At 35.9% G+C, this 11,622-nt stretch overlaps 1 protein-coding gene across 1 annotated transcript in view; it reads right to left on the bottom strand.

Annotated features, from left to right (window-relative positions):
• Window positions 1-222: 222 nt before the first annotated feature.
• arap2 (ArfGAP with RhoGAP domain, ankyrin repeat and PH domain 2) overlaps window positions 223-11,622 on the bottom strand; it is a 468,505-nt gene continuing 457,105 nt past the window's right edge. Inside the window, exons 32-33 of the mRNA XM_028801993.2 lie at window positions 5,906-6,034; window positions 223-1,026 (exon numbers count right to left, since the gene is read on the bottom strand). Coding sequence (XP_028657826.1) covers window positions 691-1,026; window positions 5,906-6,034 — 465 coding nt within the window. The 3' untranslated portion in view covers window positions 223-690. The remainder of the gene's footprint in view (window positions 1,027-5,905; window positions 6,035-11,622) is intronic.

Here is an 11,622-nt window from a genome sequence, read left to right as displayed (position 1 = left end):
CTTTAGACGTTGTCCTGGGGTCTTTTGTGACCTCTCGGATGAGTCGTCTCTGCGCTCTTGGGGTAATTTTGGTCGGCCGGCCACTCCTGGGAAGGTTCACCACTGTTCCATGTTTTTGCCATTTGTGGATAATGGCTCTCACTGTGGTTCGCTGGAGTCCCAAAGCTTTAGAAATGGCTTTATAACCTTTACCAGACTGATAGATCTCAATTACTTCTGTTCTCATTTGTTCCTGAATTTCTTTGGATCTTGGCATGATGTCTAGCTTTTGAGGTGCTTTTGGTCTACTTCTCTGTGTCAGGCAGCTCCTATTTAAGTGATTTCTTGATTGAAACAGGTGTGGCAGTAATCAGGCCTGGGGGTGGCTACGGAAGTTGAACTCAGGTGTGATACACCACAGTTAGGTTATTTTTTAACAAGGGGGCAATTACTTTTTCACACAGGGCCATGTAGGTTTGGATTTTTTTTATCCCTAAATAATAAAAACCATCATTTAAAAACTGCATTTTGTGTTTACTTGTGTTATATTTGACTAATGGTTAAATGTGTTTGATGATCAGAAACATTTTGTGTGACAAACATGCAAAAGAATAAGAAATCAGGAAGGGGGCAAATAGTTTTTCACACCACTGTAGCTTGCAACTGATGATTATTTGAGTTCTTTACTTACTTAACTCACATATACTGTAGTTACTCTTTGTTAGTCCTATTACCTTTAGTTAACACCGCATTAAGCTCCTGTAAAAACTTGGGAGGAAGATGAAGTTCAGGAGAATATTTTGATTTGCTTGCTGATTGATTTTGCTTGTTGATTTTCCTTTGATATGCAATGCTATGTGATGGATCACTTTGTACCTGGCAAGTTGCGACTGTTTTCGGTTTCACATTTTTTAGATTTGTTGCCTGATCTTCTTTGATTTTCAAGCAGTCGGCCAAAATATGAGCTTTTTCCTTTAAGGTGCAACTGGCATTCTGTTCATGACCTTCTTGACACGTAGCAAGGGACATTTCTGAGTTTTCACTGAGCTGTTTAAGTAAAAAAAAAAAAAAGCCATTAATAATCTTGCATTTAATGCATATAGCTGTACAATATTTCTGACTGAAATTAAGTGAATGATCACTAACAGTGTTTGATTTTCAGTTAGCTTAGTAAAATATTGAAATTAAGTATCAAGGTGCCAAACACTAACTAAAGTCAATAATGAAAACAGTAAAATTAGCAAGTCACTAAAAATGTGACCTGTATTTTAAGAGTTACTATATAGCAAATGACTACTTACACTGAAACATTCATTATGCACAGTGAACATACCATACTAAATATGCTCAGGATACATTTTATTATGTAAAAATACTGTGCATCAGTATCTCTCTGTTGAGGAAATTAGTCTTCGAATATCTTATGGAACAACCAAGAGCTAAAAAACTCTCTGCTTGTAATGTTTATGCAAACTAATATGGCATCTGATTTCATTACATTTTAATACAATAGCTGATGCATCATATCTGTAATCAAAAACATCTACACAAACACTGAAGAATATAGACCATAATAACAGTAATAATAATAATAATACATTTTGACAATAAATAAATGAAATGGAATATTTCATTTTTTGTGCAAAGCTTGGTCAAAACACAATTTCACACCTTCAATGAAACCCAAAAATAACAGTCATAAGTACATTATGTAAAGTAGTAGCAGTAGGACTTTATTTAACATTTGCACAAGTACAAGAATACAAGTACACTTGACAGGTTCCCTCAGCTAAACAGACAAGCATTTAACACAAGAATTCCTGAAGCCTATGAAAAAACTGCCAGGCCACCTTAAATTCCCTCACACCTCCTCATCAGCATGTTTTGTTTTAGAAATGTGTCGATCAGCCCTGGTAGCTGGCAGCCTGCTATCCCATCCTTCACCGATGCAGCTTTAGTCGTACACAAAGTTCTCCCAGCTCAAGTGTGTTTATCTGGGTATGAAGTGCCTTGAATTGTATAGAGTAAATAATATATAGTTGTTTGGAACACATACATTTCATATGTGTTCCGTATCTACAAAGATCTGTGTAATAGTAGGATGACAGGAAATGCGAGGCAAGAAATGGTGATCATGGAGTAATTATTTCCAGGGCACTCTCTACCTACATGTGTTACATTGTACAACATAATTAGTCAGTCAGTCAGTTAATTGAATTAATTTTTCATATAAATTTAATGGTCTTTTTTCCAGACAGAGTTTACAGTAAGACATAATCTAGAAATGCCACACAATTGTTTTCCTGAAACACATCTTAAATGTGGATTAATTACTTCTTGACTGTGCAGCATTTGATATCTCGTACTGACCTGAAGGTGCTTATTAATTGTGGAACAAATCACAAAAAGCCCACCATTTTGTGGAATCTGATGGGTAAAAACAAAATAAACAAAAAAAAAACAAAAAAAAAAACAATTGAAGTAGAAAAAAGAAAATGATGAACTATTGAATCAAATAGTGTCAATATATTCAATTATATAAGATAAAATAACATACATCTGCAGTTAAATTAAAAAAAATGCCAATTCTTTCATCTGCAATGAATACAATGTAGATGAAAATAGTACTGAAAGGACAGTACAAGAAGTATAGGTAAGAGTCTTTATTATTCACAGTTCTATACTCTTTATGAAAATGCTTTGATTAAATCATACTTAGGTGGTTTCTTAGGTTCCTGCGGAAAAACATGAAAATAACCTTCAAGAAGAATACTGTACTGGCCCAAAGGGAGAAGCTTAAGACTGGTGATGGACCACCATAAAAGAAGGGCCTGGCCAGTAAAATAACTTGCAGGAAACTTTGGAGGGTATAACAGATGATGACCATTGAGATAATTCACACTGTATCAGTGTTACTTGAAATGGACTACAATTCCCAGTAGCCCTAGGACACAATGCCTTCAGTCAGGAATTGCTGGGAGAAAGAAGATGAGGTGCTGGATTTAAAAGTGAGCCATAAGAAGCCAGAAAGTTCATAACTGTCTTGTTGAGATAGTTCATAGATATGGAAAACCTACTTTGGGTATGTACAGTATATTTCACATTGGCCGAGACATCCTTTATCATCATATACTCTTTACTGTGAGACTTACTGCATTACCTCTCATGGGAAAATATATTAATTTGACAACAGTGATTTTATTTAGGCTGTTGTCACTTACAAGGAAGTAATGTGAACGGGTCAGTCTACCTTCTACATCTGTAGAGAGGGAAGTTGTTGCCATTTCCAGTCTTCAGAGTAAAAAAAAAAATTCAAACATGAATGTCAGTAGGCTTTGCGCCCTAATATTTCGGTAATTATTTACCGCTCTGATGCTGATCTTTCTGATCATAAAATAGATCATTACTATAGCAATTGACAAGAAGAAATCATAATTAATTGCAGAATTATGTTATTTGAGGGTTCCTCTAGAATGTCTCTTTCTCTTGCACGATTTGGCTTAAAAACTAATCAGCACATGGTCATCTCAAAACAGGCTTAAGTTTCAAGTTTGCCATTTTTTCGTCTAGCCATTTTAGCTCTAGACCGTCCTCAAGAAATTGTGACACACAGACAGACACACACCCATCATCGAGATATCAATATTTTCAGTATCAGGAGACCCTAAAACGTCGAGATCTGTGGAGAACTGGAGACTGAAATTTTTGATAAATTTAATGCTGTAGCTCCTCCCCCACAGATGATAGGTTATGGTGCGGGAGTGTTCAGTGCAAAAACTTGAAATACCTAAAAGAGGTGTATGAATTGAAAATGAAAATGCTCAAACATTAACCATTAATTAAGCATTGAGCATTAAGATGGAGGAGAGAGAAATGCAACAAAACAGATATGAACTTGCTCCATATGTCACTTGCAGCTTTGGTGACCAATACATCAACCTATAAATTAAACATTTGCCATCTGGACAAACCATTCATCATTCTACTTTCATCATCACAACAACACATCAAATCAACTTGAAACAAATTTTCTACATTCGCTGCATGTGTCATGTTTAACTACACAAAAATTAATTAAACGTTCCAACATTAAACATCATAAGCAGAGAAAAAAAACACCAAAATTGTCATCACAGTGTCTAGTTGTTTATTTAGTTAGAAAACTGCCATAGTGAAAAAGCATCTCTGAAAGCCAGTTCATGTCTGTCATTCTTGGACTTAACACTGGGGGCATCTGGTTAGTCATCACACTACATTGGAGGTTCTGGGGAAGCTATGCTGCCTCAGATAATTGTGAATGACAGCTGTTGCAATGATGACAATACAACATCTTCTTGGTGTAAATGGCAATGTGTTCCATAGGTGATGGTAATGATTCTTCCTTAAACTGAACATTTAGTCTACCACACCTCTGGTGTGGATAAGGGCTCAGTTATAATGCTGCTGTATTCAAGTGTAGTGTGAATAAGAAGTTGCTCTGAGCATACCCACTATCATCAAGTAAAATCCCACCACGGTCTCCTTTAAAAGATGATAATAAAAAGAGTTGTAGAGTAAAATTCTTGCATCATGAGTTGTACCTTTCCAGTGTGCAACACTATTCTAGAACTATAAATGTGGAGTGCATATGCCCTGAACCTTAAGAGAAAATCCATTCTGAGATTCCTGTACTCCTCAGCATCTGGTGTTGAAGCACACATGATGGAAAATTGGCATCTGTGAATACAGCCAATTATTCTTGGGGGGTTCCCATATTCACAGAATTGTAATTTGTAGAGAGCTTGGTCTGCAGCTTCTAGGAACATGATGTAATGACCCTTCAGTTCACAGATTGCCCTTAAGGCTTTATTGACTACTTTACACACTATTGCCTTATTGACACCATATAAGCCACCCTTTTCATGATGAAACATACCAGATGCTAAAAACCTTAAAATGATAAGCACTTGGACAGCTGGAGTTATAGTCCCTCCTCTTTGTGACAGCAACACCAATCTGGACTCACATCTTTTTGTTTGCACATGCAGAAACAGTCTCTAAAACTGATTTCATTGAAATTATTGAGTGGATTGCGCAAGTCAATAAATATTTTTCTACCTGGTGGGGCTTGCTCATCTTCATTGTAATAGTCCAGGTAATCCATGTGTCTCCACTGAAGTGAGTAATACAATATTGTCATATATTTGTCAAAAATCAAGCAACCATATTTGATAAGATGTGTGGAACCGACAGTTGGTTAAAATCAATCTATGTAGGTTCCAGGAACATCAAACAATATTTACATTGCCTGAACACACTTGCTTAAAGAAAATATATGTATTTACATATTGTATTTCTCCAACAGTCAGGTTCTAATCAAATTAAGGGCAGACTAGCATCATAATATACCACTAGAGAACCTACAGAATGACATGTTCTTAAAAAATTAAATTTGACTTCCTTAAGTCAAGAATAATGTGTTCTGCCATTTTGTAAAGTGCTGAAATATTGTCACCTTATATTTTTCCTGAATCTGATCGGTATCCTCTTGACAAAGGAGGATTGTTAATGGTATATCATGTTTTTATCTATTTAATTTTATTTTGTTATTTTAGTTTGTTTATTGGTATATATTTATTTAGGAAATTAAATAAGGCAAGCACAATCTCCACTTTGTTGTTTAGTAGTTCCTAAATTATGTTACACATCTGCATTATATTTTTGAAACGAGCCTCTTCATTGTCTATATTGGTGTAGTGTTTTTACATAGTATTGCCAACCTATGACCTTTAATAAACCTAAAAAGAGAGGCCATGCAAAATTAATCGAGAATTACTTCTTTTAATTCTAAAAGGAGTAGTCTGACATGCTGCTTTACATACAAAATATAACATAGAGATGAAAATTCTGCAAAACATAGGCGTCAGCATTTTTGCATTCAACCTACCTGTCTATACTCTGTAGGTCTGCTTTTCTGTTGTTGAATTGGACGTAAAGCAATGGTACCTGCCTTGGAATTTTTACTCACAGCTGGTAATTGACGTATCCCTCCAATAGGCCACAAATTACCATCATACTTTGAAAAAAGCAAAAGACAAATATGTAAGACAACAGCAAATGGTTATCGTGGATAAATAATGAAAACAATACAGGTATATACAAAAGGTCTCTTGATTATAATCACAAATATATAAAAAGAGTGTTACATGTACATACTCAGGCAAAATTAAAACTCTGCATATACTTTACATACAAAATATTGATAAACTTAATCATAGTGTGTATTTCAAATTCATAATTCTATATAAGATTTTATAGTGACATTTTTGAGATAAGGTGTTTGAAATCCATACATTATGTCCAATTACATGTTTCTGACACCTTTTGTCAAAGTTAGTATGATGTAGGCTATTATTAGCACTTCTAACGTTTCAGCTCGGCAGAAATATCCTGAGTACTTGTGATACTTGAAGCATGTCAAATAGGGCAATGCTACACCATGAGGTTCAATGCTTGACTGTCCAGTATTAAAATAAAGCAATACAACATAACATTTTTACAATTGTGAGTAGACCATTAAGTCCTTGATGATAATTCCTACTGTAATTTTGCTCTTATCAAAAAATAGCACCATTTAAAGCCTTCTGAGGAGACATACTGTACAGTAACTTTCCGTGAGTGTGATCTGTTTTGTTAAACACATACAGAACATGGAATACAGCACACCTTTTGCAAAGGTCTTTGTAAGCATAGGGATTCACCACACAGTCTTTGTTGGAATAGATGCTATGGTGATTGGCTGGAACTAAGAATCTGAGGAAAAAACAGCTTCAAGCTCATTAAGATTTAACACCACAGAAAAATACAGATTTGTTCTAATACCACATGGCAATTTTCCTGAAACTGTCTAGCTCACATAGTAGAAAGGAAAACAAGTACAGAATAGAATATTTTATAAAAATATACCTACTGTAATGAGTTTCTTAGAGCAGAAGGGCTACTAATGAGGTACACACATGGATCATGTAAAGGAAGAAGGACCTACAGTGTAGGTAAATCGGGCAGTAAGTGATACACAATCAGCCAGTGGGGATACCAAACAAAGGAAGTATCATGAAGCACCAGCAGAACAACAGAATTATTTTCTTAAGTGTAAACTTTATATATGGACTTGAACACTCTAGACATGCTGATAGTTTTTATGATCATCTGCTGTCTTAAATTAGAGAAGGAGCACAAAAACACTGGAATAAAGTGCTGTCAGAATGCTTTACCTGGCCAGTTAGCCATGAAACGTTATTGTGCATCTGGTAACAATATTTATTTCATCCCTTACTTGAGATATTGTTCAAATCAGCTTTGAAAAACTTTGTAAAACCTAAAGTAGTGATGCACAAAATACCTGCATTCATCAGCTTCTTCAGCCTAATGATTTCACAACAGGCATATGGTAGGAGCCATTTGTGAATGAGATGCCAGTCTCTTGCAAGGAATAACTTCACACCCTCAATCAGTCTTGGGCAATTTTTAGAATTGTAAATAAAATGAGTATGCACACATGATTTGACTGCAGGTACAAATTAAAAATAATAAAAAACTATGATTTCTTTACGGATGACAGGTCAGCAATAAGCCTATTAATAATAATAATAATAATGGTGGTTTCCACCAAATTTGAGCTATTAGCATTTGGCAGACCACACTGAGATACATAAAAAGTTCTCTCCTATATTGAAAGTGCCTGACTTTTCTATGCCTTTCATCCTCCAGACGGACGCTTTGGACACAGGTCTTGGAGCCGTGCTGAGCCAAAGTGTTGGTGGAGTGGAAAACCCCATTATGTACCTGAGCCGGAAACTGCTGGATCATGAAACCAGGTATGCAGCAGTGGAGCGGGAAGCTTTGGCTATTAAATGGGCGATTACTCAGCTGAGATATTACCTCTTGGGGTGTGAATTCACTCTTGTGACAGACCATGCGCCATTACAGTGGATGGCCTTGCATAGGGAGTCCAATCCACGCATCACAAGGTGGTTTTTAGATCTACAGCCTTATAAGTATTCGGTCGTTTATCGCCGTGGTGTACTGCAGGCCAATGCCGATGCCCTTTCCCGATGCCATGACTTCTGGGACAGGTACGCCCGACCTGATGGGTCTGGGCTGAGGGGGGGACCACGTCACACACGTGCGACTAGGAAGACGTTGTATGGACCAAGCAAAGGTAATTCCACGCCAGGCCAGGGGGTGGCGGGGTGCACTAAACCTTCTCCTGTTATCTCTACAGACCAGCCGCGTCAAAACCTGTCTGATTTAAAACAGATGACGTCAGTTCCGGCGCCTAGAGGAACATCACTTTCGGTTCCGGAGGCCTAGAAGAATATCACTTCAGGTTCCGGCTCACTAATGAAGAACATCACTGGCGGTCCCCTTGCATCACTTCCTGTCCTAGCCCTTAAAGCCGCCATCTTGACAAACCTTCATCAGTTCTGTTTTGGACTCGATATAGAGAACATCTCTGTATTTATCAGTGACTCTTTTGCAGCCAGGAATAATATACAGGTGGCTGCCCCAAACCTTTTTAAGTGTGTCGAGTCAATTCCTTTTACAATATATATATATATATATATATATATATATATATATATATATATATATATATATATATATATATATATATATACATATACATATATATTCCTTGAGACCTATATTATGAGTCAGTATGCCTGCAAGAGAGGTTTTAAATAAGATGTAAGTGAAAGCAGTTTCAAGACAAAAGACTTGCTGTTAATTTTTAATGAGATGCTCCTTTAAAAGTGTAACATGAAGTATGGGAGGATGCAAGTCATTATCATAGATAAAGTACTCTGCAACACTGTGACGTCTGAACATTTTGTATGAGGCATGAGGTGAAACAGAAGAACAACCAGAGGAAAAAATTATGCAAAGTTGAGCTTGGGTCATGAGTATAATGTATCATCCAAATTGGTCAGAAGGGAATTTAACAAGGCTGGATAGCTTGGCCCAAAATAGCTTACAAGACCTGCCAATATCCACCAGATGACAAGTAATGAAATGAGCAAAAGTAATGGCCTTTTATTCAGCTGATGAATGTGACAGGGTCGAGCAAAATGATTTTCACAGTCTTTGCTATGAATCACGGCAATCATGTTACTCAGCAGTTCTGGAGAAACTATACCTAAATTCCTTAGTCTAACAGTAAAAAGTTTATTGGCTCTATAATTTTATTTATCACACAACCCTTTTTTCATATTTTATTTTTGAACATTTCTTTCCTAAAGAGAATATTTAATTATTTTGTAGAAAAAGTTAAGAATAATATAATGTATTTTTTATTAACTGTATTTTTTTTTCAGCTGAAGAGTACTTAATAGTTCAAAACTACAATGTCAATCAGAATTCTTGGCATATGTAAGGGTAAAAATTAAGGTGACAGGGAAGCATTGTAAGGAGCTATACCCTGTAATAGCAGCCAAGAAAAACGGTTCATTGTAGTTCTGGCTCACACACACTGCCACACTCTGATAAATGGCTCCAGTTTAGAAATGATGCAAAGTAGCATCATGCCTTTGGAAAGATGTGCTAAAAGACGAGCAATGCAAACATAAGCACATACCAAACTCACTGAAAAAAATGTTTTGACAGGAATGAAACCTAAGTTCAAATTATTTGAAGCACTAGTGCTATCCTCACTGCCTCTATGTAACCTATCCTATAATAATTTCTATCCCACTGTAGTACTAAGATTTTAATGAACATATTTGTTCAATATTGTACTTTGTATTTGTCTTTTTATTTCCTTTTATTTGATGAGCTGCATCAATCGTCCTTTTGCTGAGTACTGCTCAATGATCATAAAAAGTCTGTAGATAGTGCATAATGCATGAATAGTACAAATCCTCCATATTGTTTCTACTTTTACTGAAATTGAACTGCTAAAGATGAAACCAGATTTAAAGAAGTCTGAAAACTGTAAGTGACTTTGTAGGAACAAAAAATAATATTATAACAATAATTAATTACATTTAATAGCAATTATGTAACTACTCAAAGCATTTTAGATAGTGGGGAACCACTTCAACCACCACCAATGTGTAACGTCCACCTGGATGTTGTGATGGCAGTCATTCTTACGTCAGTAAGCTCGCCACATTTAAACTATTGTGATGAAAGGATGAGAGAAATAATGAATAAGAGACTTGGAGCATTTGGGGCCAGAATGAACAAAGCCATAGTGGGAAATTTAGCCAGGACATCAGGTACAAGGTGCATGTAAGCAGCTATTTTAACAACCAATACTGATGACATAACAATAACTTTGTCACACAATTATTATTGGGGACACTGAAAAGGGTAATGTATGCTTTTTTGACAAGGCCACGTTCTGCACTGCCATCTCTAAATGTGAAACTATAAACATAAAAATATATAATCTTATACAAATAATAAACAAAGATAATATTATTGTGTATCTGTGCAATGTATACTTCACTACTCCATTAACCTCCTTAGCATTATATATTTTTTTCTAAAAAAAAACATGTAAAAAGTGTTGCATTTTTTGGCTTGAAAAATTATATTTTTATTAAATCTCAACTTTCTATGATAAAACATGCAAAACACTAAAAGAACAAAGTCAGAAATGTAGAAAGTATAATAATAATAAAAATAATAATAATGATCCATCCATCATCCATTATCCAACCCGCTATATCCTACCTACAGGGTCACGGGGGTCTGCTGGAGCCAATCCCAGCCAACACAGGGCGCAAGGCAGGAAACAAACCCTGGGCACTGCGCCAGCCCACCGCAAATAATAATGATGAATAATAATAATTTGAACAGCACACTGCACATTTTTGAGTGATGCGAACATCACTTTTGGATTTATCAGAATCACTTTCGGTTTTACTGACCATTTCAATTTCACTACCTGATGACAGATTCACTTTGTCATCACTGTTGATGAGAGGCACCATTATCTGGCTATTAGCCCCATCAACAAATATATTCGAATATATCGCACAATTGCGCGATAGATTTGAAAAGATCAGACCTATATTAAAAACAAATATGGAAAAGGCATAAAAAATACATAGGGGCTGGCGCTTACGCAAGACATGCCAATACCGTTGTCCAAGTAACGCTGGGCACTAATGCTATTGCCTGTTTTACAGCCTGAGTAAACTTTGGGTCTTATGCGAGACGCGTCTGTACTGATGCCTTAGTGTCACTCAAAACTAATGCTTTAGCACTGTTTTTACAGCCCAAGTGATGCTCAGTTCTAACGCTAAGGAGGTTAATGCACTAGATGCACTATTAATATATTGGATCTTCTATGGTTTTGATATAATGAGTTTATTAGCACTTCTCTTCTTGAAACTCACTCCTGGAAGCATACAGTATGTCTAGGTCACTGAATTCTTGTAATATTATAGTAATAAGTTTTGGCTCTTACCATTTTTAGGAATTCAATGTTATTTCTAACAGAACAGCACAAAACTGTCTCTGTCATTTGTTCAGCAGAACATAATGACCTTCATCCTGTTTTTCTGAATATTACACTCTTTCAAATGATTTCATCATTATTGCTGACGGGTCTTTATGTTATATGCCATCTTTACATATTATAAAACCCACTTA

This window comes from Erpetoichthys calabaricus, chromosome 5, assembly GCF_900747795.2.
Source record: "Erpetoichthys calabaricus chromosome 5, fErpCal1.3, whole genome shotgun sequence".
Taxonomy (NCBI): domain Eukaryota; kingdom Metazoa; phylum Chordata; class Cladistia; order Polypteriformes; family Polypteridae; genus Erpetoichthys; species Erpetoichthys calabaricus.
Note: the sequence above shows the minus strand (reverse complement) of the source record. Positions and strands in the feature narration are given on the sequence as shown.